The sequence below is a fragment of the Neophocaena asiaeorientalis genome, unplaced genomic scaffold (genome assembly GCF_003031525.2).
Source record: "Neophocaena asiaeorientalis asiaeorientalis breed wild unplaced genomic scaffold, Neophocaena_asiaeorientalis_V1.1 scaffold256, whole genome shotgun sequence".
Classification (NCBI taxonomy): domain Eukaryota; kingdom Metazoa; phylum Chordata; class Mammalia; order Artiodactyla; family Phocoenidae; genus Neophocaena; species Neophocaena asiaeorientalis.
In genome coordinates, this window is record NW_020185324.1 from 113,089 (window position 1) to 139,777 (window position 26,689).

At 41.3% G+C, this 26,689-nt stretch overlaps 1 protein-coding gene across 3 annotated transcripts in view; it reads right to left on the reverse strand.

The window, feature by feature from the left end:
* The window catches only part of ENTREP1 (endosomal transmembrane epsin interactor 1), a 60,600-nt gene extending 33,968 nt beyond the window's left edge, over positions 1–26,632 (reverse strand). For 2 of the 3 annotated variants that reach the window (XM_024734315.1, XM_024734316.1), the window contains exons 1-2: positions 26,532–26,632; positions 16,157–16,213 (exon numbers count right to left, since the gene is read on the reverse strand). In XM_024734315.1, the coding sequence (XP_024590083.1) occupies positions 16,157–16,213; positions 26,532–26,615 (141 nt within the window). In that variant the 5' untranslated portion in view covers positions 26,616–26,632. The remainder of the gene's footprint in view (positions 1–16,156; positions 16,214–26,531) is intronic. The other variant, XM_024734314.1, reaches the window with a different exon arrangement.
* Positions 26,633–26,689: the final 57 nt, after the last annotated feature.

Consider the following 26,689-nt stretch of genomic DNA (forward strand, 5'->3'; position numbering starts at 1 on the left):
CCCCGTAATACAAAAAAAAAAAAAAAAAAAAAAAAAAATTTTAAATATGTAGATTTTACTCAAAAAAGAAAAAAAAAAAGAGGAAAAGAGGTAGAGTCCAATTTCCAATTCCCCTCCCCTTGATTCTAAGGTGGTCTTGGGAACTTGTTTGACCAAGAGAATGCAGCAGAAGTGACATTCTGGTACATCCAGGCTAGACGGTAAGATGACGCCTGGGCCACCTGGGCCTCTTGGAACACTCATTACAGACAGTCCCTCTCAGAACCCAGTCTCCATGCTGGGTGGCTGTTACAGGAGGAGGTCACATGTCCATGCTCTAGTTAACAGCCCTTGCTGGGCTCCCAGCCATGTCTTTTATATATATGTACTGAAATATTGAAGGAGGAAATGTGAAGGCTGGGATTTATGTGAAAACAACACAGTGGTAAGGGAGAAGAGAAATGGATGGTTAGGGGTGTAGGGGAGACAAGCTTTAACATGTGTAGCTGGGCAATGAGTACAAGGTGGGGGGGTTGCTGTGTTTCTCTCACATTAAGAGTATATTTGAAATTTCCCATATCAAAGGAAGAAAAGGAGGAGGTGGAAAGGAGATGCAGGGGGGGAGAAGATAAAGAAACCAACTGGACTCATCTCTTCACAAAGTCAATTCCTGGAAAAAGAAAAAAAAAGGGGGCAGGAAGAGTATTCTAGAATACAGAAGACTAAAGAGACAGAATAGTCAAATAAAATGACTGAACCTTGACTGGGTCCTGGATTTTGAAGAACAGAACAGGGTCACATAGGAGTATTCACTTCTGAATGATCTGTCAAGCTGTACACATATACATACACAAATATGCACAAATCATACTTCAGTTGAAAAGCTTTTTGATGAATAAAAAATTATATAACATTTTGGAACAATTGGGAAAGTTTAAATATGGGCTGAATATTAGATGACATTAGGAAATTACAAGTAATTTTCTTACTTATGATAATGTTATTACGGTGAGGTAGAAGAATGTCTTATTTTTAGGAGATGCCTCCTAGAGCATACAGGGGTGAAGTACCATGAAGTCTGAAACTTTGAAACACTTCAATGTAAAATATTTATATATAAACATAGCAAGTAAGGCAAAACATTAAAAGCTATTGAATCCAAGTGGAAGGTATATGAGAATTCATTATTTACTCAACTTTTCTGTAAGTTTGAGAATTTTCATAATAAAACATTAAAAAAATATTGAAGAGGCTTTTGCAGGTGCAAAAGTAACAAGAAGCAGAAGCATGTGCCCACCAGCTATTACTAATGAACTTCTTTAGAAAAGAGCTAGTAACGTGCCTGGGGATACAGAGTCTTGGTGGAATAGTCCCTCCAAGTCAAGTCTTCTTTTTGGTATAACAGTCATCTACCTCTCTCAAGCACACCTTAAAATAAAGCCTATCCATCACAAAGGCCCGCTCAGCTGCACAGAGCTCCCAGCAACCCTCCCATCCCTTAACAGACAAGCCTGCTGTGGAAACAGACCCACAAAAACAAGGGTAGTGACTAAGAACATGGACTCTAGATAGAAACCATCTGAAATTGCAACCCAACTCTGTCACTTTTAGCTGTGTGACCTTGGGCAGATTACTTAACCTCTCTGTGCCTTGGTTTCCCCAGAATGAGGATACTAATAACATCTTATAGGATTAGTGGGTTAATACATGCATCTTACTTATGTGTTTACTATTATTACTATTCTTCTTATTATTACAAATTATTACAAACATTAAAAATATTACCAACCTAGTTCTTCAGTCACAACTAGAATTTATGAATAATCAAGGAACAACAGACATTCAAAAATCTAACAGCACCAAACAAGAAGGACCAAGATGTCAACCAGAACTACTGACTCCCATGGAGAAAACATTGATTACTCAGAGAATAGAAAAGAAAAAGACAAAGAAATAAAAAGTATAAGACTTTGAAAAGTTAAGAAACAAAGATGATCAATTCAAGAGGTCCAACATCTGACTATTAGATGTTCTAGAAAAATAGAGCAGAGCAAATGGAGGGAAGGAAATAATCAAAGAAACAGCAAAGAAAATTGCTTGGTGTTGAAGAAAGACACATGTCTTCAAATTTTAAAAAACTCAAATATTCAATGTTAAAAATAGTCAAAAATTATGAAGGAAGAAAGACCCACACCTAAATATACCTTCATGTAATTTCAGAAGACTGTCAGAAAAATTATCTGAAACTTGCAAATGGGCAAAAGAGATTACTGGGTATTCCATTTACTTATTTAGTTATTTGATCAGCTATTTTATAACTGTGTAGAGGCAGAGTTTAAGTTGCAGATTTTTTTTTCAGTAAAGATGGAAATAAATTCTATCCAATGGAACAGAAAACCTCAAAAGTTACTGTTTATGGCTCTGCTGGACATCAACCAGTTTTGTATCTATCCCAGCAATCTCCTCCTAACATCACCTATAAATACTTAGCTCCTCAAATGTGCTTTGAACCAGTTTTCCCTCATTACTGACACATGTTCATTTTATATTTGCCTAAGAGTCATGATTTTATCTTTTCGAAAATTAAACTTTATCAATACGAAGATAAAGATCCTAAAAGCTTCCAGATAGAAAGAAAGGGGCTGCCCACTAAGGAACAAGAATCAGGTCAGCATCAGTGACAGAAGTCATCAAGCACTGCCTTCAAACTTTGGAAGGAAAATCATTCTGAACCCCAAATTCTATACGTAGCCAAACTATCATTCAAGTGGGAGGGCAAAACAAAGACACATCAAGACTTTCAAACCCTTAGAGAGCTCGTTTCCCTTACATTCTTCGTGAAAACTTTTATTTGAGAATATTCTCTGGCAAAATGAAAAAGGAATTCAAGAAAAAATAATGCATGAGGCTTGAGATCTAAGAAACAATGGCTCTAATCCAAGAATACCAAGAAAAGAAATATTTAGATGACATCTGTATAGGAGACCTAGAAAACAATTAAGTCCAAACTGGAATAGGAAGTTAATAGTCTTAGAAATGTCCAAAGGAGAAAGTGAAACAACTAGCAAAAAGTATGATTAAGAAGCTAGATAAGTAAAACTCACACTTAGAGTCAGCTGATTTTCAACAAGGGTTCCAAGATAATTCAATGAGGAAAAAACAGGCTCTTCAACAAGTGGTGCTGGGACAACTGGATATCCACCTGCAAAAGAATGAACTCGGACCACTGACACACCGTATGCAAAAATTAACTCAAAATAGACCTAAGTATAAGCTAAAACAATCAAACTAGAAGAAAAAATAGGAGTAAATCTCCATGACCTTAGATTAGACCAGCCTTCTTAGATATGACAGTACAGCAACAAAAGAACTTCATGAAAATTAAGAACTTTTGTGCTTCAAACGACGCCATAGAAGAAGTTGAAAGACAACCCACAGGATGAGAGAAAATATTTGCACATCATATATCTGATAAGGGACTTGAAAAGGGAAATTGGGTAATTTTGTTAGTTGTGATAATGTTACTATGGTGAGGTATGGTGAGGCAAAGGATCTGAATAGACATTTCTCCAAAGAAGACATGCAAATGACCAGTAAACACATGAAAATTCTCAACATCAAATCAAAAACACAATGAGATACCACTTCACACCCATAAAGATGGCTATAATTAAAAATACAATAATAAGTATTGGCAAAGATTCAGAGAAACTGGAACCCACATACACTGCTGATGGGAATGTAAAATGACACAGTTGCTTTGGGAAACTGTTCTTCAAAATGTTAAACATGGAGTTACTATATGACTCAGCAATTCCACCCCAAGGCATATAGCCAAGAGAAATGAAAACATGTCCACAAAAAAACTAATGTTCACAGCACCATTATTCATAGTAGACAGAAAGTGGGAATGTCTATCAACTGATAAATAGATAAACTGTGGTATATCCATCAATGGACTAGTATTCAACAATAAAAAGGGGAAAAGTACTGATACATGCTACAATATGATAAACCTTAAAAATATTGTGCTAGAGAGTCATGGACATATACACACTAACAAACGTAGTAAGGTAGATAGCTAGGGGGAAGCAGCCGCAAGGCACAGGGATATTAGCTCGGGGCTTTGTGACAGCCTGGAGGGGTGGGATGGGGAGAGTGGGAGGGAGGGAGACGCAAGAGGGAAGACACATGGGAGCATATGTATATGTATAGCTGATTCACTTTGTTATAAAGCAGAAACTAACACACCATTGTAAAGCAATTATACCCCAATAAAGATGTTAAAAAAAAAAAAAATATTGTGCTAAAAAAAAATGCTAAGTGAAAGAAGCCAGTTACAAAGGATGACATATTATATGATTCTGTTTGTTTGAAATACCCAGACTACACAAATTTATAGAGACAGCGACAGTGCATTAGTGGTTTCCTAGGGTGGGAATATTGAGAGGAAATGAGGAGTGACTTCTAACGGGTACAGGGTTTCTTTTTGGGGTGATGTGAAAATGTTCTACAATTGATGGTGGTGATGTTTGTGCATATCTGTGAACATGCCATTGAACTGTACAGTTTAAATGTGTGAATGTTGTGATATGCCAATTACACCTCCATAAAGCTGTTTAAAAATATAAGAAGGGCTTCCCTGGTGGCGCAGTGGTTGAGAGTCTGCCTGCCGATGCAGGGGACACGGGTTCGTGCCCCGGTCCGAGAAGATCCCACATGCCGCAAAGCGGCTGGGCCCGTGGGCCATGGCCGCTGAGCCTGCGCGTCCGGAGCCTGTGCTCCGCGACGGGAGAGGCCACAAGAGTGAGAGGCCCGCGTACCGCAAAAAAAAAAAAAAAAAAAAAAAATATACCGCAAAAAAAAAAAAAAAAAAGAAGAAGCTACATGATTTCTGAGATTAGGTACCTTTTTTGCCAACAAGAAAAAGAAGAGTCATTTAGAAACTCTAAGAAAAACGTCACTGTATATATCAGTCATGGTCCAAAGCTGAAGCAAACTAAAATATGACATGATGCTGAGCAAATGGCAGAGAATAAGAAAGAATAATAGATTCGACTTGGCTGCTTGAAACTGTTCTCTCTCCAGATCCAGTCATTCTTCCTGGTGCTACAGAAAATAGTGCAGCTGATCCTTTGAACAAGCAGGACTCATGGGCATCAACAGAAAACCACTTTGCTTCCACCCTCACCCCAGCGATGTTGTTCACACCCACTTTGTAGGGCTAGCTCTTCCCGAACCCTTAGATGAAATCTGAGGCTGGGCCCATGACTCCTCTGGTCAACATCAGATACAAAAAGTCCTCCAGTAACTTCAAGTCACAAAAAGTCCCATTTTGGTAATTAAAATGTCCAGACCTGTGTCCCAGTCAAAACTTGAAACTACATTTAAATTTCACCTTCTTTCCTTCTCATCAGGCTTCTTCTTGTAGGGAGCAAACACGTCTGCAGTGGGAAAGGCAATGAAAAGACATAATCTCCTCTACTTCCTTGCTTTTTGTGTCCACTTCTCATGAGCCTGCCGGCCACAGCCCTGCCACTCTGGAGAGGAGGGAGCAAGGGGGAGGCCAGGCCAAGTGCGTAAACAAGGTGGGGGGCAGGAAGAGTTCCCTTGATTGTTCACAACCAGCCTTGGCAAGTGTTTACAGGAGACTCTCCTGAATGAGGCTTCCACTGGCTCCTCTGAGATACCCATTCTTGAACTTGCAGTTCCCTTAATGTGGGCATCTGTCAGGGCAGGCCCGGCCTCTCTCTGCTCTGGTCCCCTCACTCCTCTAAGGGGCTCCCTGGGGCAGGAATATAAGCTCATCCCAGGCCTACTCTCTCTCACAGAGCCCACCCATCTGGTCAGCTGGAAGTACACTTCTTGGGCTTGGTCTGTGAAAGTACAATTATTTCCCAACTGCAGTCGTTAACTCTCAGGTCACAAGGACTCCAGCCAGCCCTTTAAATTCCCCAGGCAGGAGTCTGACACCAGTCCAGTCAACCACTGTGAGACCTGTCTCAGGTTCTCCCGTGCTTATCTTTAAGCACTGCTCCCCTCCCCCATGCAGAGGTGGAACTTAAAATGCCACAGCAATTCAGTAACTTTCTCCAAACATTTGTCTCTTTAACCCCTAATCCTTTTACAGGCTGGGGGATGGAGATCAGCTAAGGGCTGCAAAGCTGGTTTCACCCAGAAGCTTAACAAGTCCTGCTTAGATAGTCTAACCCACACTGGAACATGGGAGCTATTGGCATGGATTGTATTTTGGCTTCAGGTGAATCTGGAAAGCAAGAATCCAATTCTAACCTCCTATTTCAATCACATTCATATAATGAAAATACTGTAAATGCTATTATCGGTTTTCACTCTTTTAGAAACAATTTACAGACAAAATCTGAATGGTATGACATAGTTTAAGAGTAAAATGTTAATGTTAAATCACTGACCATATAAAGGAAATGTTACCATCAACAGGAGGTAAAAGGGGGAAAGAAGCAGAGCTAACTGCTAATTTCTTCATCTTATAAAAGAGAGAATCAAAAGATACTGTCCAAAGTTAATGAATTAAGAAACAGAACTTTATAATATTATTTAAAATTATAAAGCCATCAATAGGAGAAATAAAGATTATTTTCAAATAAAAATAACTTCAATAGGAGAGAATGTGTCACCCATGCCTCCCTTTTAGTGAGATGGAGACAACTGCCAGGGGAACTAAAAGCAGAGAGAAATTAAAATGGTTAATTTGGGGGAGTGTGGTCAGGTTTGGATGCTGGGAAAATGCACAGAGGTCTAATTATTACTTTCAGTAAGAGTAAGAAGGCTAATGAGCCCCCCCCCCCCCTTTTTTTTTTTTTTGGGTTCGCGGCCTCTCACTGTTGTGGCCTCTCCCGTTGCGGAGCACAGGCTCCGGACGCGCAGGCTCAGCGGCCATGGCTCACGGGCCCAGCCGCTCCGCGGCATGTGCGATCTTCCCAGACCGGGGCACGAACCCACGTGCCCTGCATCGGCAGGCGGACTCTCAACCACTGCGCCACCAGGGAAGCCCAAGCTCCCCCTTTTTTAAATAAAAAAGATTCTTTTCCTCTTAAAAGGCACTTAGTAAATTATAAAATGTCACAATGTCACAGTGGTATGTCTGAAATATATATCTATGGTATCTATATATGTGTGTGTATATATCATATATACACGTTTGATACATATACATATACTGTGTCATGTATGTATATCATATATAAATAAGTATCTTATAGATATAGAAATAAATAGGGAAAAGTCTCAGAGAGGTGATTTATTTATTATGCCCTAAACTATACATCTAATTATGGGACCCCAATCAGATCCAGGTCTGACTCAAATCTACACTCCATCAACATGCAGAATACCTGCTAATACACAATGTCCGTTTATAAATTATTCTTTTCTGTTCACTAAAGAGCTCTACAAGGCAACCCTTTGTATCCTCGTTGAGAAGTGACAGCTAGTCAGACCCAATTCCACCACCACCATCCCTGACAACTGCCCCCACCAGCTCATCTACCTAACACTTTCCACCCAAGTCAAGCACAAACCATCAATCAATCTAACTTGAGCACCCACTGGATTTTTTGTTCTTCAACTGAGCTACCATAAATGAGCAAATGTTTAAAATGAATCTCTTTATTTTTGAACTAGTTTTTAAAAAATTCTTGTAAAAGTAACATTGGCAGAAGAAAAAAAAATCATGGTCCCACAGCAGTCGGAGTTCCCGATTATGTTATGAACAACAGAAACCAACTCAGACTAAATAAGCAGGCTATCGGGTAGTTCACAGAATCCACAGGAATCAGGCTCACAAATCTGGGAAGGAGCCCAGGGAAGCTGTGTGCTGGGACCTCTACCAAGGTCATGCCACAGGAAAGCCAGGTCACTGGATGCCAGCCTTGGACACAGGCTGCCTCTTTTGCCGAATGAATTCTAAGCTGCCCCGGCTATTCTGCATCAAGGGCTCCAGCTTCCAAGTCCTGGGCCGGAGCTTCAGTGGGGAGGAGGTCATGGCTCACACCCTGGCTGCCGGCATGCAGGAGTGTAAGCATCTAGCCTCAGAAGCTTCCAGCCAGAGACAGGATCCTGCCTCTCATCAGGACACACAAGGGCAGATAAACAAACCCCGGAGAAAGAGAGTTCAGATATGTAGGTACCGACAGCCAGAACCCAAACAAAACAGGGAAACTAAAACATCCTCCACTTCACACAACACATGTCCTCTCCAGACATAAAGTGGAAAGTCAGTCTCCTTCCTTCCCATTCCCACTGCACTCAACAGAGGTGCCTACTGTGAACAGTTTCTTGTATGTCTTTTCAAGAATTTTTCATGTAACTACAAACACACGTATGATCCCCCCAATGTTTTTAAAAAACACAAGGGGTACCATACACATTATTCTGCAACTTTTCACACGACATCTATTTTAAGATGCTCCCTGATTCAAAATGGTCTCCTCCCTTGCCCCAAATCATTCACAGTCCATGTAGTTGTCTCAGAGGCATATTCAGAAATTGATCACTATGGCCTGTTGGGCTCAGAATGAAGGATGGTTAGAAGGCCCTTCGGCAACCCAGACATACACATACTACAGTATGTCTGAAATACACCTCCAAAAACTTCAGCACAGACAGTGTGATATCATGTACATATTGACTGGTCCAAGCTACACCCTCAGGACGATTAAGAATCCAAATTCCAGGATACTCAGCATTTATGAAAAAAGCCATACTCCTGAAGCTGCTGCTTTTATCTTTATCTCCCAACAACATCCAAGCAGCTTTGCTAAATTAGCAGAGTGACAATAGAAATAAGTTGTCCGATTGATGAAATTATTTGTTTGCTTAATTAGCATAATGGATGTTAAGAATGGGCCCTCCGGGGCTTCCCTGGTGGCGCAGTGGTTGAGAATCTGCCTTCTAATGCAGGGGACACGGGTTCGAGCCCTGGTCTGGGAAGATCCCACATGCTGCGGAGCAACTAGGCCTGTGAGCCACAACTACTGAGCCTGCGCGTCTGGAGCCTGTGCTCTGCAACAAGAGAGGCCACGACAGTGAGAGGCCCGCGTGCCGCGATGAAGAGTGGCCCCTGCTTGCCACAACTAGAGAAAGCCCTTGCACAGAAACGAAGACCCAACACAACCAAAAATCAAAAAAAAAAAAATTAATTTTAAAAAGGCTCAACATGAAAAAAAAAAAAAGGGCCCTCCAATCCAAAAAAAAATGGTTCTGACGAACCTAGGGGCAGGACAAGAATAAAGAAGCAGACGTAGAGAATAGACCTGAGGGGCTTCCCTGATGGCGCAGTGGTTGAGAGTCCGCCTGCCAAGTAGAAACTAACACAACATTGTAAAGCAATTATACTCCAATAACGATGTTAAAAAAAAAAAAGAATGGGTCCTCCATGAAATTTATGATGAGAACTAAAACCAACATAATTTCCAGTCCCTGTGCTAATTCCGGGACTGGCCATACTCTTCTGACCCTATAATAAACAATACTGAGAACAAGCAAAGATAACTGAGCTACTTGCTCCAAGAAATACTTGCTCCTCAAAGGTAAGATTGTGAACCAACTAAAATAGTTATCAAAACTAACAACTTACTCATCAAATTTGCTTCAAGGCCCTCCCCTCCATTTGCCCACCAATCCAAAGCTACTATCTCATAGGTTCTGCCCAAGTCCAGTCAATTGCCTATCTTGCAAGACTCACCTTAAAATCACTCAGCTGGGGTCCTAAAACTCTATAAATATCCTCTCTTAGACTCACTCTTTCTGAGAACTACGGGTAAGGTGTTCTCCCTTACTTCAGCAGGTCCAATAAACCTAGCTTTGCTTGATCAACGGGATTTCAGGGAATCAACAGTGGTATTCAAGACAAGGGGATGCAACAATTACTACAGGTTAAAAAAACCCTTATTTTATACCTGCAGAAATCAAGAGATTTCCCTGAGATCATCCAATAATTAGTGGTAACGTGTCAGCATTAAAATGCAGGTTTCTTGAACTCTCAAACCAGGGAGCTCATTCCAAATGACTGACAACCATGAAATATTCCTGAAAGAACCAGACTGCACAAGCCAGAGCTTCAGAGTTCCTTTTATCAATGTACAGATTCCTAAACTGTGCCTAGGTATTCTGCTCCCTCCTGTTCTTTTATCATCAGGAATGAAAGGGCCACCATCTGTCCCACGGCATAACCCATCTGTAAGTATTTTCTGACTATCTGGTGAGACTAGTTCCTCAATCTCTTTTGACAAAGTGTCTGGACATTTCATGACCCTCCCTTTGAGGCACAATAAGATGGAAAGAACCTGGATCCCCAAATGGAGTGGGACCATCTTACCAGCCTAGCCTACTTGAACTGTTAGCCGAGGGGTAATAAGATATTCGTGTGTCATACTGATGCCATTTTTCAATCTCTTTGGGGAATGAGGGAGGCTTTACCCTAAATACTATAATCTTGAATTTAGAAGAGAAACTGATGGATCATTTTCTAAAAACAGCCAATTCATCTACCTCTTCTGTTCTTAGTCTAGGGTTCAAATCAACAGGACCCGCAGTTGAGAATAAACCACATATGTGACCCAAGAACATCACCAGGGAAGAACCTTCATTCTTTGTGCTAAAGGATAAAGCTGTCTTTTATCAGCTTGAAGGTCATATTCATCCCCTCTGTTCCTAACTGACAAGAAAAATAAAAATAACTATAGCTCAAATTACCACTTCATAAGCAACCAAAACTGTAGGCAGAATGCCTGGCTGGGCTTTCACAGTGGCAATTCTTATCAAATGTACCACCAAAGGAAAACATCTTGTTACTGAGACTGTTGCCCCAGAATCAGACCCCTGCCCCTCCCTCAAATAGAAACCAGTTAGTCTTAATCTAAGCTTCAGGAGGAAGCTACAAAGAAAAAAAAAAAAAGAACTGGTTAGAACCAAATAGGCCCAAGATGACGGAATATTTGACTTCTAGTAGGTCTTCTCACTGCTGTGGCCTCTCCCGTTGCGGGCTCCGGACGCGCAGGCTCAGCGGCCATGGCTCACGGGCCCAGCCGCTCCACAGCACGAACCCGCGTCCCCTGCATCGGCAGATGGACTCTCAACCAACTGCGCCACCTGGGAAGCCTGACTTCTAGTAGATCTTGAGCCTCATTATACGTTCATTGTAATACATTAGCAGGTTATGACACACCCACCAGCACCATGACAGTTGACGATTGCCATGACAACTGGAAAAGCCCACATAACGACTGAAAGGAGAGCTGCATCAGTTCCAGGTCCAAATCACACTCTGATTCTCGAACAACTCATGAGTGTTCTTCCCACTCTTTCTAATTCCCTCCCTCCTTTTACCTTGACCCTCCTATATATTCGGTGTCTCTCCCCCAAATTGGGTTGAGAAGTGGATTTGAGAACTAGGTTTCCTCTTCTCCATCCTTTGGCCATCCAATAGAGCTTGTGCTGTTCCAGGGTGGGAGGGAGGCTCAAGAGGGAGGGAATATGGGGATATATGTATACATATAGCTGATTCACTTTGTGATACAGCAGAAACTAACACAACATTGTAAAACAATTATACTCTAATAAGGATGTGAAAAAAAATAAAATAAAAACATCTTTATAGTTAAAAAAAAACAAGAAAAGAAAAGCTTGTGCTGTTCCAGTCTCAGCATCAGTTTTGTTACTGGCTGTGCAAATCCAATAGGAGAAAGAACCTTCCTGGCAGAGACAGGGGGTCTCCACCCTGGTTAGGACACCAGCCCGGGTCCTGTCCACCAATTCAGTAACTATCTTATCAAGACAATTCTGTTTTCCAACTGAGGTGCCTAAGTAAGGCAGTCTTTGAGGTCATTCCCAGCACTGAGTCTGTGATTTCTAAACAAGTCTAAAACATTTCATTACAATGAAAACTGAATGATATCTAGAAAATATAAGGAACATTCTTTTAAAATGGAAAATGTTTGGGCTCCCCTGGTGACGCAGTGGTTGAGAGTCTGCCTGCCGACGCAGGGGCCGCGGGTTCGTGCCCCAGTCCGGGAAGACCCCACATGCCGCTGAGCCTGCGCGTCCGGAGCCTGTGCTCTGCAACGGGAGAGGCCACAACAGTGAGAGGCCTGCGTACCGCAAAAAAAAGGAAAATGTTTGCTCTTGATGGAAAATACACAAGTATTCTTGATAGAATACCATACACACACATGCACACACCCCCAACCTTAATCCCAGTCACAGCCCAAAATAGCTACAAACATTCACAAAGTGTCTCCCAAAATTATTATTTTGTTCTGGACACCTGAGTATTCTCTCAGTAGAAAGAAGGGGACCCAGTGAATGAAATCTTCCAACTCTGAGTTTCCATGAAAACTTGAGTTTGAAGGAACTAGGTCAAACTGACCTTCTTTGTTCAAACCAGTATAAACCTGATGTAATCACTGAAACAAACACAAAGAGGGAGCACAAACGTAAACGCTCTCAAAAGGAAGTGTTCAAATGTTCTAGACACCCAACAACTCAAAATGAGAACAGCTTGCCTCTTGAAAGCCCCTAAAGAGACCAACCAGCCCCCTCCCAAACTCCACTACCAAAATACTCTCTAACCACCCTGAAGTTAAAAGGTGGTAAATACAAATTTCAAGTGAACAAAAACGAGTGAGAAAAATTTAAGACAAATGTAAAAAAGAAACTTGGAGAACTAACCCAGGATCTGAATTTCTTATTGGTTGCCAAATTACTGTCACCGTTCAAACCTAAGTGTGCCCTGAGCACAGTGGTCCTGGGGAGAGACCTCTGTCCTCACAGAACTGACTGACCATCTACTGGGGGAGACAGGTGAGGCACACTCAGGCTACTTACAGACCAAGAAGAAGCCAGTATTCAGTGCTGGGACCCGGTGAGGGGCACAGAGGAGGGGTCACCGCAATCAGGTGGTCAAGGAAGGTCTCTCTCTTGAGATGACTGCTGAGCTGAGACCCAGAAGAGAAGAAGGCAGCCAAGCAAACAGCTAGGGAAAGGAAGTCCTAGGTTTGTGAAGGACAGCCTGGCTGTGTCAGAGTCAGAAGGCGCCCCTGTAGGTAGAGTGTGGGACGTGAATGGCGGTAGGGCTGTGACTCTGACCAGCCCAGCCCGGGTCTGCAAAAACACACGGGCACTTCTGGCTTCTCTAATGAACACAGCCTCCCACTCAAATCGTCTGATGGCAGATTCCCTAAACGCAGAAAGGGGGATGTGTGGGGAACCAAAAAAAAAAGGTAAAGTATCCATTGAGGGTCACTAGATTATCCTCTGTTCAGAAAAGAAAACTAGACTCAGAGAAGCTAAGTGGCTTGCACAGAGTGACATAGCTCTTCCGTAAATGAACTAGGACTCAAACTAGGAGTGTCTGACTGGTGCGTCAGTTTCTTTCATCTGGCTTTTTAACATAACAAAAACATTTGGCAGAGGTTATAATAATATACGACTAAGATTCCCACGGACTGTTTTTTCCTCTATGATACTGACTAAGGCTCAAATGACCTACTGATATACTCAGAAAGTTTTCCCTTGCACAATTCCTGCCAATTAATTTATCTTCTTTATAAACTGATGTTAGTTAACATTTCAAAATGATCACTAAATGACCTTCTAAATACATAATTCATAACAGTCAAAACTTCGAAGCTCAGATGTCCAACAGGCTTATGACTGATGGTAATACAGAAATATGACAAAATGCTGCGTAGCAATTCTAAGCGATAGGCATGTGGACTCCTCGTACACGGAAACAACAGCTACTAATGTGAACTTAATTTCATATTAAACAGAAAAAGCAGAGTACAACATGGTATGTACAGACTGGTTACAATTTTGTGACAAAGTACATATACTTAACAAGGATGAGAAATACATTTTTATTAAGGTCATTTTCATTTAAAGTTGCTTGAGCTCACATAATAAATTTACAAGGGCACCTTTCCAAAAGAAAACAATGTTAAAGAAAGAAATATTTTAAAAGGTGGACTTTCTTAATATCTATCTAGAACAAGCACTCATATTCTCTTCACCGTTTGGAATTTTAAAAGTACAAATAGCATTAGATTATATAGTTTTCTGATTTTAAATACCTGAGGTTTGTATTACTGAGTATTTCAATATTGACCCAATGAAAAAGGACAGTGCAAAGATGATGCCTATAACCAAATATTAGTGTAAACATCAAACACCAACAAAAATTTTTCTGCAGTGACTGTAAACCTAGAGAGCTGTAAAACAAACCCCAAGCACTCATAACACATGCCGTAAGACTCATCCAAAGCCTCATTTTCTCATATCCTCATGTCTAATATATTAAAACGCTATATCAATCATTTACTCCTTCTGGAAATATTAACAAAGTTTCACCAAATGCAATAATTGATGGACCTGTAAAATGTTGCCTGCATTGTCTTGTGGGTCTGAAAACTCTTCAGTTCAGTTTTTCAAGATCATCAACACAGTATTGGGCTCCATTATTCTCACTGTATCCTGAAATGTGCTTCATCTCCTTGTATTTAAGAATTTAACTAGTTTTATATTTGTTACCCATCACTTAGCAAACAGTGGTCTGAAGGACAGCCTGGCTGCGTTATGTATATAAATGGAATGAATTCAGAAAATTATTTAACCCTATTTCAAAATGGATGGGAGAAACATAAAAGATGCTATACAGAAAAATAATTTTTTTTAAGCATACTTCAAATTAAATTTCCTAGATCCTCTACCTCATCCTTGTAAGTTGGCCTCTCCATTGGCATTTGTCTATTTTTTTATAGTATTCCCTGAATCAAAAGGACATAAATAAAAATAAAGGATGGGAATTTACTAAATGCCATCGAATTGTACACTTTAAAATGGTTAATTTTATACTACGTGAATTTTACCTGAATAACTAAAAAAAGGATAAAGTCAACAATATATGTCTCTATTACGATGAACATATAATATAGGTGTGATAAAGAGAGAATATAGGAAATCTAAGCAAGGAAATTCTGAGATTGCCCAACCAAAGTACTGTAACAATAAAAAAACAATGTATTTATGATTTAAGCTGAGATTTGCTTTAAAAGAACGTGGAAGGGGTGGGGAATGGGTAAGGGTCTAACTGAACAAGATTGGCTAAGGATTGATAATTGTTGAAGCTGGATGATTGGTACAGGGAGTTCATTATATCATTCCCTTCACTTTTGTGTATGTTCAAAATGCCCAGAGTAAGCTGTTTAGTGGGGTTTTTTTTAAGACTATTTCTTAAATTAATTAATTAATTAATTTGGCTGCTTTGGGTTATTACTTGCAGCACGCGGGCTCTTCGTTGCGCCGCACAGGCTTCTCTCTAGTTGTGGCACGCAGGCTCCAGAGTGTACAGGCTCAGTAGTTGCAGCACATGGGCTGTTTCTCCACAGCATGTGGGATATTAGTTCCCTGACCAGGGATCGAACCCACGTCCCCTGCACTGGAAGATGGATTTTTTTTTTTTTTTTTTAATTTATTTATTTTTGGCTGCGTTGGGTCTTCATTGCTGCGTGTGGGCTTTCTCTAGTTGCAGTGAGCAGGGGCTGCTCTTCGTTGCAGTGCGCAGGCTTCTCATTGTGGTGGCTTCTCTTGTTGCAGAGCACGGGCTCTAGGCATGTGGGCTTCAGTAGTTGCAGCACACGGGCTCAGTAGTTGTGGCTTGCGGGCTCTAGAGAGTAGACTCAGTAGTGGCACATGGGCTTCGTTGCTCCGCAGCATGTGGGATTTTCCCGGACCAGGGTTCAAACCTGTGTCCACTGCACTGGCAGGTGGATTCTTAACCACTGCGCCACCAGGGAAGTCCCGGAAGGTAGATTCTTAACCACTGAACCACCAGGGAAGTCCCAGCCATTTAGTTTTGTTTTGCTTTGCTTTTGTTATATCTTTACAATAGATCTAACCCTGGAACTTGAAAAACATGTATAGAATTGGGTATATAAGAAGCTTAAAGTGAATCAGAAAAGCAGCAAAATTATCATCCTACTTTACTGTCATGAGAACATCTGGCTTCTAATATTGTTCACTGTTAACTTCTTTTTTTAATGAACAAGGAAGCTTTAGCACTTCCTCAACAATTTATTTCAACTGACTTCATAAACAGCACATTTTACAAAGGGTAAAAATTTATAAGATCAGTACATACCAGGAGTATCATAGGCCGTTTCCAAGTTGTTAATCCTATGATTCCAGAGAGTATCACCTACAAGGATAAACAGGATCATAAATCTAGAAAAGGGACCAATTCCAATAAACTAATCCCCAGTCTCTGAAGTATATATTTTTTTAAAATACTGAAATTTCAAAGGCTTCTAACTCAAACATTTAATATTCCTGTTGATTACATGAGCCCTGGTATATGGTTTTAGACTATCTTTCTTGTCCAAGTTCCGGAAACTTTTTCACTGACTGCGTATGTTTTTTCTTAAGGTCAGTTAAGAACATACAAACAGAAACTAGCCTATCCTCTGAGTTAAGGAATCAGTATTTCCTATCCAGGTTTCCTGCCCCCAGTAGCACCTAATCTGTCACCAGAGTCAGCCGCATAAAAAGAATGTCTGGCTGCAACCCTCCCTTCATTTGGTAGGTACCCATACTTCACGGGACAAGTCAATTCCTCAAAATGGTAAACAAGGCCTTCCAGGATCTTCCCCTGCCTACTTCTCAAGCCTGGTTTCCATGTACTCCTGACCCACCCTCCTTCCAGGCAAACTTGTCCTTCCTCAGACTGGCCAGGCTCTAGACATTCCAGGACTTTGTGCTTCTCTTTGTCACAGAGTCCTCTCTTCCCAACTCCCCTCCTAGCTGCCTGAGAACTCCTATGCATTCTGCAAGGCCCCAACACACAGTCATCATCTCTGATAAGCCATATTAACCTTAACACTCCACACTCCTGTAAGCCCTCTACATATAACTTTTTCCCAAAAAAAAACTCATCGCATTTTTGTCTTGCCCACTGACTATGAATGCCTGTCCTGTCTCTCTGAATCCCCAGCTCCTAGCAAAGTGCTTGTCACATGATTGGCAATTAGTAAATGTTCCTGAACCTTTATTCCTCAAAGGCGGAGAGACTACAGTGAGAAATATCTCATGTTGCAAAACGACACATCAATAAACAATAACCTAAAATCCTCAGTAAAGAAGAACCAGCATTTTGCCAAAACGTAATCTGGAGGACAACATCAGCCTTTTGAATAACACAGTTCACTAAGCAGTTAGGAAAGGATAAGCAAAGTAATTATTCAGCCCAGGGTCACTCTGATGACCTTTGTGTACGTAATAAAGTGTATCTGCTGAAAGCAGTTATGAGGATTTTCTTTCAAGTGCACTTTTCACCAAAATCATTCAAATGCACCATTTCACAATAACTATTTATTTAACTACAAATCAGTAAGGACAGTGCTACTTGAAACCCAAAGCTCACAGGCCTACCTGCCATACTCTCTCTTCTCCATTTATTGACCGAGGGTAATCATTTCACAACAAACCAGTAGAGGACAAGTCTACCCATTTATATCGAGGACCAAAAAATATACATGGGGCTTCCCTGGTGGCGCAGTGGTTGAGAGTCCTCCTGCCAATGCAGGGGATATGGGTTCGTGCCCGGGTCTGGGAGGATCCCACATGCCGCGGAGCGGCTGGGCCCGTGAGCCATGGCCACTGTGCCTGCGTGTCCGGCGACTGTGCTCCGCAACAGGAGAGGCCACAGCAGTGAGAGGCCCACGTACCGCAAAAAAAAAAAAACAAACACACACACACACACACACACACACACACACACAAAACATATATGGGCAGACAGGAGACAATTTCTTTGTATCACATCTATGTTTAAACATACTATCAGCTGCCTGCTCACTGGGCACTATATCCTTTCACCTTCTTAAATTCAGTAGGATATTTCCTTCCTCTAAACGATTTCTTCCTGGAAACACACTTGGTGGGGCTTGTCTAGAGGGTATGGGTGACATCTACTTACAAATTGGAACTTGGAATCCATGACATCTTGGGGTCCAGGTTCCTTACTTGGCTTTGAATTATACACACACACGCACAGGGGTATGACATTTACAAAAAAAAAAAAAAAAATCATAAAAGATACTCTTCCTCCTCTTCTTTTTCTCTCTCAACAAATACTTCACTGGAAATCACTTCATGTTTACTGAACTAGCTCTCATTCATTTCCATTTAATGGTTACATAATATTCCTTTGTACAACCACTACCTAATGTATTCAATCATTTCCATATTCATGGGTATTCACTCTTCTTCCAGTTTTTTGCCCCCAAACAATGTTGCAGTAAACATCATGGTCATATATCCTTACAAACAAGTGCTTTTTATCTCTGCTGAATAAAGTCCCAGGAGTAGCGTTGCTAGGTTGAAAGGGGCATGTGTATAATAAGTACATAAATAAATAAAATGTTTTTAATAGATCATGACAGATACAATTATCATTTCAAATGAAGGGTCTCTAGGACAAAAGAACTAAGCTTTCTTTCTTTCTTTTTAAACTCAAGAATTTTATTTATTTATTTATTATTTATTATTTTTATTTATTTATTTATCTTTGGCTGCGCCGGGTCTTAGTTGCGGCATGCAGGATCTTTGTTGCCACATGCGGGATCTTTAGTTGCAGCATGCGGAATCTTTAGTTCTGGAATGCATTATCTTTAGTTGTGGCATGCGGAATCTTTAGTTGTGGCATGCGGAGTCTTTAGTTGTGGCATGCGGGATCTAGTTCCCTGAGCAAGGATCAAAGTAGGGCCCTCTGCATTGGGAGCACAGAGTCTTTTTTTATTTAAAGATTTTTTCGATGTGGAACATTTTAAAAGTCTTTGTTGAATTTGTTACCATATTGCTTCTGCTTTATGCTTTGGTTTTTTGGCCCCAAGGCATGTGGGATCTTAGCTCCCGACAAGGGATCGAACCCGCACCCCCTGCATTGGAAGGAGAAGTCTTAATCACTGGACCGCCAGAGAAGTCCCCTAAGCTAGATAGTTTTCTTCCTCCCTCCCTCCCTTTCTCTTTAGAGAGGACTTTGCATATATGAGCAAACTAAATTTAAAACATAATTGTTGGGACTTCCTTGATGGTGCAGCGGTTAAGAATCCGCCTGCCAAAGCAGGAGACAAGGGTTCGAGCCCTGGTCCGGGAAGATCCCACATGCTGCCAAGCAGCTAAGCCCATGTGCCACAACTACTGAGCCTGCACTCTAGAGCCCGTGAGCCACAACTACTGAGCCCGCGTGCCACAACTACTGAAGCCCATGCACCTAGAGCCCGTGCTCTGCAACAAGAGAAGCCACCGCAATGCGAAGCCCACGCACCGCAAAGAAGAGTAGCCTCCACTCACTGCAACTAGAGAAAGCCTGCGTACAGCAACGAAGACCCAACACAGCCAAAACTAAATAAATAAAAAATAAGATAAATTAAAAAAAAAGAAATATCAACAATCTCAAAATATATGTGACAAAGAAACTTAAGACCTCAGTAGGAAGAAATATAAAGCTTATTGATCAATATTAAAGATCCAAATAAATCAAGACATATACCACATTCATGGGTTGGAAGACAAAATACTTAAAGATATCACTTCCATTTGAACTGTTTTGTAGACTCAGCACACACAAATGTTAAATTTCAACAGGATTTTTGTAAACCACCCTTCTTTACAGGATGCTTCAAGAAACTACATTCTAGTTGTAGGTGGGAGTTGTAGTTACATCCACCTCAGTCCTGAGCCCTGCCCTCCCATTCTTCAAGATTAAGTAAGCCCAACACACTTGGGGAACCGCGTGAGTGGTGAGATAGAGAAGGGGAAGCAGAGGAAGTAGGAAGCCTCTGGAATGTGGAATAAAAGTGCTGCAGCTGGGGATGAATCGTTTAAGAGCTCAAGACTGAAGGGAATGGAGGTTCACATTTCGGGGAGGGGTGTGCAATTCATGACTGGGGAGAGAGGATGGGGAAGTGAAAGAGGAAGAGGCAGCGTATTCAATGCCTCCGCTTCCATCAACAGCAGCAGCAGCTGGAGCTCCATCAGAAGGGACTCAAGATCCCTTAACACTGGCCTTCCGTTACCCCGTAATGCTATTCCTTCTTCAATTGTGTTCTACACTCACTTGCAATCTCATGAGGGCTTGGATCTCTGAATATTCACTCAAGTACCACTAAAGGCTGCTAGAGGCACTCAATTAGTTATGGCAAGAGTCAACGAACAACTGAATGGATGATGAATAAATGAATGAATGAAGGTCAAAAACAGGAGATGAACTTGCTCAAAGATGACTATGTAAGCCTAAACATATTTTTCACTCCCGTGCTTCTTGAAAGAGTACATCAACAGCAAAAAGCAACTCCATCAGCATTCTTTCCACCCAGTGCAAGATGCAACTTGCTCGGAATAAACAGGCGAGAACCTATTTTCTAACACCAAATTATCTCTATATCACTATAATGAGATTTATTACAATTTTGGTTTCACTCACTTGTGACCCATTCTTTGTAGCTTATGGGGAAAAGCAGAGGCCTTTCTTTTTTTCTGATGTTGCAAAGAAGGATTGATTCTACGATACTCCAGGCAAGAATCACTGTTACCCACCATAAGTGGTGAATGTGCCTTAACTTTCCAGCTTAAAAATCAAATCATTAAAGTCAAAAGCATATAATTCTACTACCTTATTTTTCTGTGTTAATCCATTAACATACCTTAGGGCAAAAATGTTCTGAATTGTTTATCAAAAGTTGCCATATCTAAACATAGAGTTAAAAAGAGCCATGTTATAGGTGTCCCACTTCTTAATAACCTATCTTGCCCTATAGCTTTTACACTGGATATATTTTTTAAATGTATGTGTGCATGTATCATTCTTTATCTGCCCAGGGTAACTCAGTAAAAGATCTGACAAAGTGGACAACTGGGTATTTCTCATGTATGCTTGTTGGTTACCACAATGTCCCACCAAAAAACAAACAAACAAACAAAACTAGCCTGTTCACCTTATCTTAATTAAATATTGCCTTGATGTTTAAAAAACATTGATAGAAGTTCTAGTATGTGCCAGGCCTGGGGCTAGGACTCAGCAACGAAGCATTTTCCTAAATGTTCTCTAATTACACTCTCACAAAATCAATTCTGAGGCAAGAATCATCCCACTCATTTTACAGATGAGTAACTGAGGTTGAGAGGCTCAATGACTTGCTCAAGAACTTATCATCATGGATGGACCTAGAGACTGTCATACAGAGTGAAGTAAGTCAGAAAGAGAAAAACAAATATCATATATTAACGCATATATGTGAAATCTGAAGAAATGGGTACAGACGATCTTATTTACAAAGCAGAAATAGAGACACAGACGTAGAGAAGAACAAACATATGGATACCAAGGGGGAAAGGGGGTGGGGTGGGAGGAATTGGGAGACTGGGATTGACATATATACACTACTATGTATAAAACAGATAACTAATGAGAACCTACTGTATAGCACAGGGAACTCCACTCAGTGCTCTGTGGGGGCCTAAATGGGAAGGAAGTCCAAAAAGGAGGGGATATATGTATACGTATAGCTGATTCACTTTGCTGTACAGTATAAACTAACACAATATTGTAAAGCAATTATACTCCAATTAGAAAAAGAACTTATCATGTGACTCTGCTGTTGTGTAAAATAAAGGACCAAAGAAAATTAAATTCATCTCAAAAGTTATACTTAAAAATACTCCTTCAATATTAAAGTAGTATTTGATGATTATGATAGAAAAATAATGTACTTAATGTTGTTTAACTGGTAGAGACTAGAATTTTTGTGTTAGTTTCCACTCTGGACCATTCATTCTTTTTTTTTACATTCTGTCATTGTAAATTTTTTTAATAGGTTTACCTTAAGGTTCACCAATGTCTGTCTCTTTATAAGGAACTGGAATCTTGCCAAAGAATCACAGACTCAAGGGAGGGGGGACCATGAATTCAGGTCAGTGACTTCAACAGAGAGACATGAATGTATGTAGATGATAAAGGCTATTAGGGCCCCCAGAGAAAAACAAAAAACAATAACTAATTCTCTACCACTTGCCTGAAATATCTCCCAAGGATCATACACATCATCAGAGTCAGGAATTTTGTTTTTTGAGGGAGACACGAACCAATGCAACTCTCTCTACTCTTCCATTAATCTAAAACAGTGTGGTAGGCTGGTCTCCCGTAGTCCCAGGGGAATCTAACTACTATTAGCTAACTATGCCTCCAAATCAGGAGCCAGGATAGCGTGGCCTGAACACGAACATGGAGATCCTCCCTCTGCCCTCACCTGGGTCAAACTTCAGCATGTTTTTAAAGTGTCTACTCTCTTAGTCTCATGAACTTTGGGAATAATAATACATTGAGTCATTAACCAAGGACACCAGCAAGAAAATAAATGATCACAGAGTGCTCAAAAACAATGAGCACATTAAAAACACTCCCTTCGGGCTTCCCTGGCGGCGCAGTGGTTGAGAGTCCGCCTGCCGATACAGGGAACACGGGTTCGTGCCCCAGTCTGGGAAGATCCCACATGCCGCGGAGCGGCTGCGCCCGTGAGCCATGGCCGCTGAGCCTGCGCGTCCGGAGCCATGGGAGAGCCCACAACAGTGAGAGGCCCGCGTACTGCAAAATAACAAAAAAAACAAACAAAAAACAAAAAAAAAACCACTCCCTTCAAGTTGTTGAAAGTAAGTATGTAAAGGGAAAAGAGTCTTTATAGGACTTGTTAATTCTCAAACATATATTACAATAGATAAAATACACCTTCAAGGTTCAGACAAGTGAAGGAAGACTCCAAATCTCGGGCTCAAGGTGAGAATAACACTTACAGCAGTATATAGGGAAAAATATTCTTGAACTATAGTGTGTTTAACAAAATAGTCCTTTCAAATGAATATATTTGTCCCTTATGAGCAAAATTTTTACTGCAGCCAAAAGATTTGCTGACTTAGTTGATACAGCAGACTCAGGCATATAATGGTCATTCAAAGCTTGAAATATGAGGATATCCTTCTACTGTGTTCCTACGTGGGTTTGAAGTAACCTTAGACTTAAGCTGGCACTGCCACTCAACTACCTACTTTCATATGCCAGTCAAACTTCTGAGCGATAAATAAAACATGGTATAACAACACAATGGGATCTCGTTTGTCCATAAACAGGAATGAAGTTGTGATACATGTCACAACATGGATGTGCCTTGAAAACGTTATGCCAAGTGCAAGAAGCCAGTCACAAAGGACCATTTGTTGTATGACCCCATTTATATGAAATGGCCAGAATAACAAATCCATAGAGACATAAAGTAAATTGATCAGCGGTTGCTTAGGGATAATGGAGTAAGGAAGAAATGGGGTATGACTGTTAATGGCTACAGGGTTTCTCTTGGGGGGTGATGAAAATTTTCTAAAATTGATTGTGGAGATGGTTGCAAAACTGTGAATTTAATAAAAATCATTGAACTGCACACTTTAAATGGGAGATATAAGTAGATTTAAATGGAATGTGAATTATATCTCAATAAAGCTGTCATTTAAAAAAAAATCTGCAGTCCTCAAGTCATAATTCTTAAGCTTTTCTCATAAAAACTTCAGTTTAGCTGTCTTTAAATTAGTTACAACGTGCTATCAAGCCCCTTCCTTTTAACTATTAAGCCCCTTTCTTTTAGAAATACATTCTGAAATATTTAATGCTGAAACTACAATATTGGAGATTGAGATTTGCCTTAAAATAATCCAGTGGGTGTTACCAAGGGGGAGTGGGTGTGAGTATACAGTGACCATGTAAATGTTGATAACTACTGAAGCTGGGTGACGGGTCAATGGGGGTTCTTTCTATATGTGTTGAGATTTTAAATTTTCAAAATAAAATTTTAAAGGTAGAGTGGGGTTCTTAAGACTTCCTGGTCACTTCTCTGCTGTCTCTCTAGTCCACTTATATTTTCTTTTTAAAAACATACATGTATTGAAATATTTACAGGTGTAATGATGTGATGTCTGAGATTTGTTTCAAAATAACGTGGGAAGTGAATCTGACAAATGGACGAGAGGGCATGCTGAAGCTAATTTCTACCCTGCTTAGAACACCCATCCTTCTGGAGTCATCAGAACACATAAAGGGAATTCCTTGGTGGTGCAGTGGTTAGGACTCTGCGCTTTCACTGCCGAGAGCCCGGGGAACTAAGATCCCACAAGCTGCCCGGTGCAGCCAAAAAAAAAGAACACACAGAGCCGGCAGCAGAGCCAGAAAGAGGTACAGGAGATAAAACAACTGTTAGAGCTGGGTGAGGGGTATATGAAGATTCATTGTACAGTGTTTGAATAAATTTAAAATTTTCCATAAAGCAGAGTTTAAAAAAAAAACATCTCTCTCACACACATAAATTCAAAAGGTATGCTACTGCTGAGATTTTTTTCCTGCAACACCAGGAGAGTCATGAGGCTTAATGCCATTCTCAAACCCTATTCAGTTGTTCTGGACATGTACTATCTGTTGGTTCTGTTGTCACTTTGCAAATTCTGAGGACAACCTCAGAAACAGGCCACAACAAATAAGAATAACAAACAGTTGCAAGTTTGCGTATAGAGTTGGGGGCACAGTGTGGGAAAAGGACCCTGTGGAAGAGACTTAGTTCCAAATCACTCATTCTTTCCCTGCTCTGGTTTGCTGGGTCCCAGAGACAAGGGTGTGCCCAGCCAGCAGGCCCAAGCTAGCAGCCTTTATCTTCTGGTTGATTCCTCTTTTTTTTTTCTTTTTTAATAGTTCATCAAATCTAACTATGGCTTGACTGACATCTAAAGTGTATTTACCTCTGAAATAACTCACAATAGTACACTGATTTAGGGGTTTAATTTTAGGAGAGAAAAAAATAGTTTTCAATAATCCTAAACTAGCTATCTTTTTTTTTTTTTTTTTTTTTACTAGCTATCTTTGAGAAGACAAGAGATTACGATTTTACAAAGAGCAAATCCCTAAAAATGTATGCAAGAGTCACTTCTGCCCCATGGTATTTAGAGAAATAAAATGCAGCCACCATTTGGCTGAATTTAGTCTGACAAGTGGACTAAGGAGCATAACGGATCTAATCCCTACCATGTTGGGAATACTCCTCTTTCTGAAGTTTTAAAGGACTCCCAGAGGCCAGTGGGAGAGCCCAAGGGTAGGGCCAGGAGGGTGGGATTCCTTTTACACGATGCACAGATTGTGAATTCCACCCACCACAGTAAGATCATCCAGCATTAAAGTATTTCAAAAAGAACAAACTGGCATCAGTTTAAGTATAAAATGCCAGGCCAGGCTCTAGGTACCTAATGTTCTTACAGGTCTTATTCAAACAATTACTTTGGGTTCAACTATTTCTCCCTATATTCTTAAAATTTGGTCTTGCATCTGGGTTTGTGTGGACCTGCAAGGACAATTTTCAGCCATTCAAAATATACACTCATTACAGATCTTAGTAAAAACTATAGGCATTGCCAGGCTTTTAGATTTAGTTTAGAGAAAGGCCGTTTACTTTAAATATTCATCTTCCACAATCATTCCACGAAAACCTATTTCCAGGTCTCTCAATCCTCAGCAAACCTCAAGACGCAGGATGCCTTGGAAGCTGTGAAATCGTTAGGAGGCAGGGACGAGCAGCCACCCGTTTCCATAAACGCTCGAGGGCAGCAGCCTTTTGCCCCAGAACAGCCTTCCTGTCCGAGGAGGCAGGGCCGGTAGGGCCTGTACCGGAGCGGGGCAGACATCTCCGGCTAGTTGGGACTTCGGCAAGCTCATCCACGATGGGTTCGGGTTCTGGAGAATTAAATTCTGCCCATCAGTCTGCGTGGCTCGAGGAACCTAGTGCGGGCTTAGGGCCCTCCTTTAATGACCAAGTACGTGGGTGCGTTCACACACCCTGTTATTACCTCCTGAACTCGTCCCCAGATACAGTGGAGCTAGCCTACACCAGACACTTCACATTTACTTGTGCCTTAGTCCGGAATAAAAACAAGTGACGTGCGCCAACCTGTCACTTCATCCATCCCACAAATACTCCTACTATGTGCCAGGCACTGTTGATACATCAGTGAACAAAACAGATCAAGATCCTTGCCCTCCCCGTGCCGACGTTGTCAGCGAAGTAAATACTCAATAGCTGAAAGAAGTTTATTCATTTTCTTCCCGCTTTTTTGTCACCCACCCCCATCCTTCCAATCTCCCAAAGAGCCGGAAATCGGGTTTATTCTATTAGTTTGACAGGAACAACAAAACCCTTTAGCCTACAAGGAATAGACACTGTCCAGGTGCAACCCAATTCACCCCAGAATTCCTCTCTCTCTTACCCCTTTATTTTTCCCCAGCCTCAACGCCTCCAAAAACTTCAACTGGCCTGAGAGGCTGTGCTCCCGAAGGGCAGCCCTGGGGCGATCAATCACGGGGCAGTGGAGGCGAACGGCCTGAGCCCCCCTGCTCCCCGGGTGGGCCCTGCCGAAGTGAGCGGGGCACGCGCGGCACTCACCGAAGAGCCGGCCCAGAACGGGCACGAGTTCTTCACCTGCGGGGAGCTGCTCAGCGACAGCGCCCCGAAGCTGAGTGCCACCATACAGCAGCCCAGGATCAGCTGCAGCAGACCGAGCGACAACAGCGGGCGAGCGGGCAGCAGCGCCGAGCCGGGGG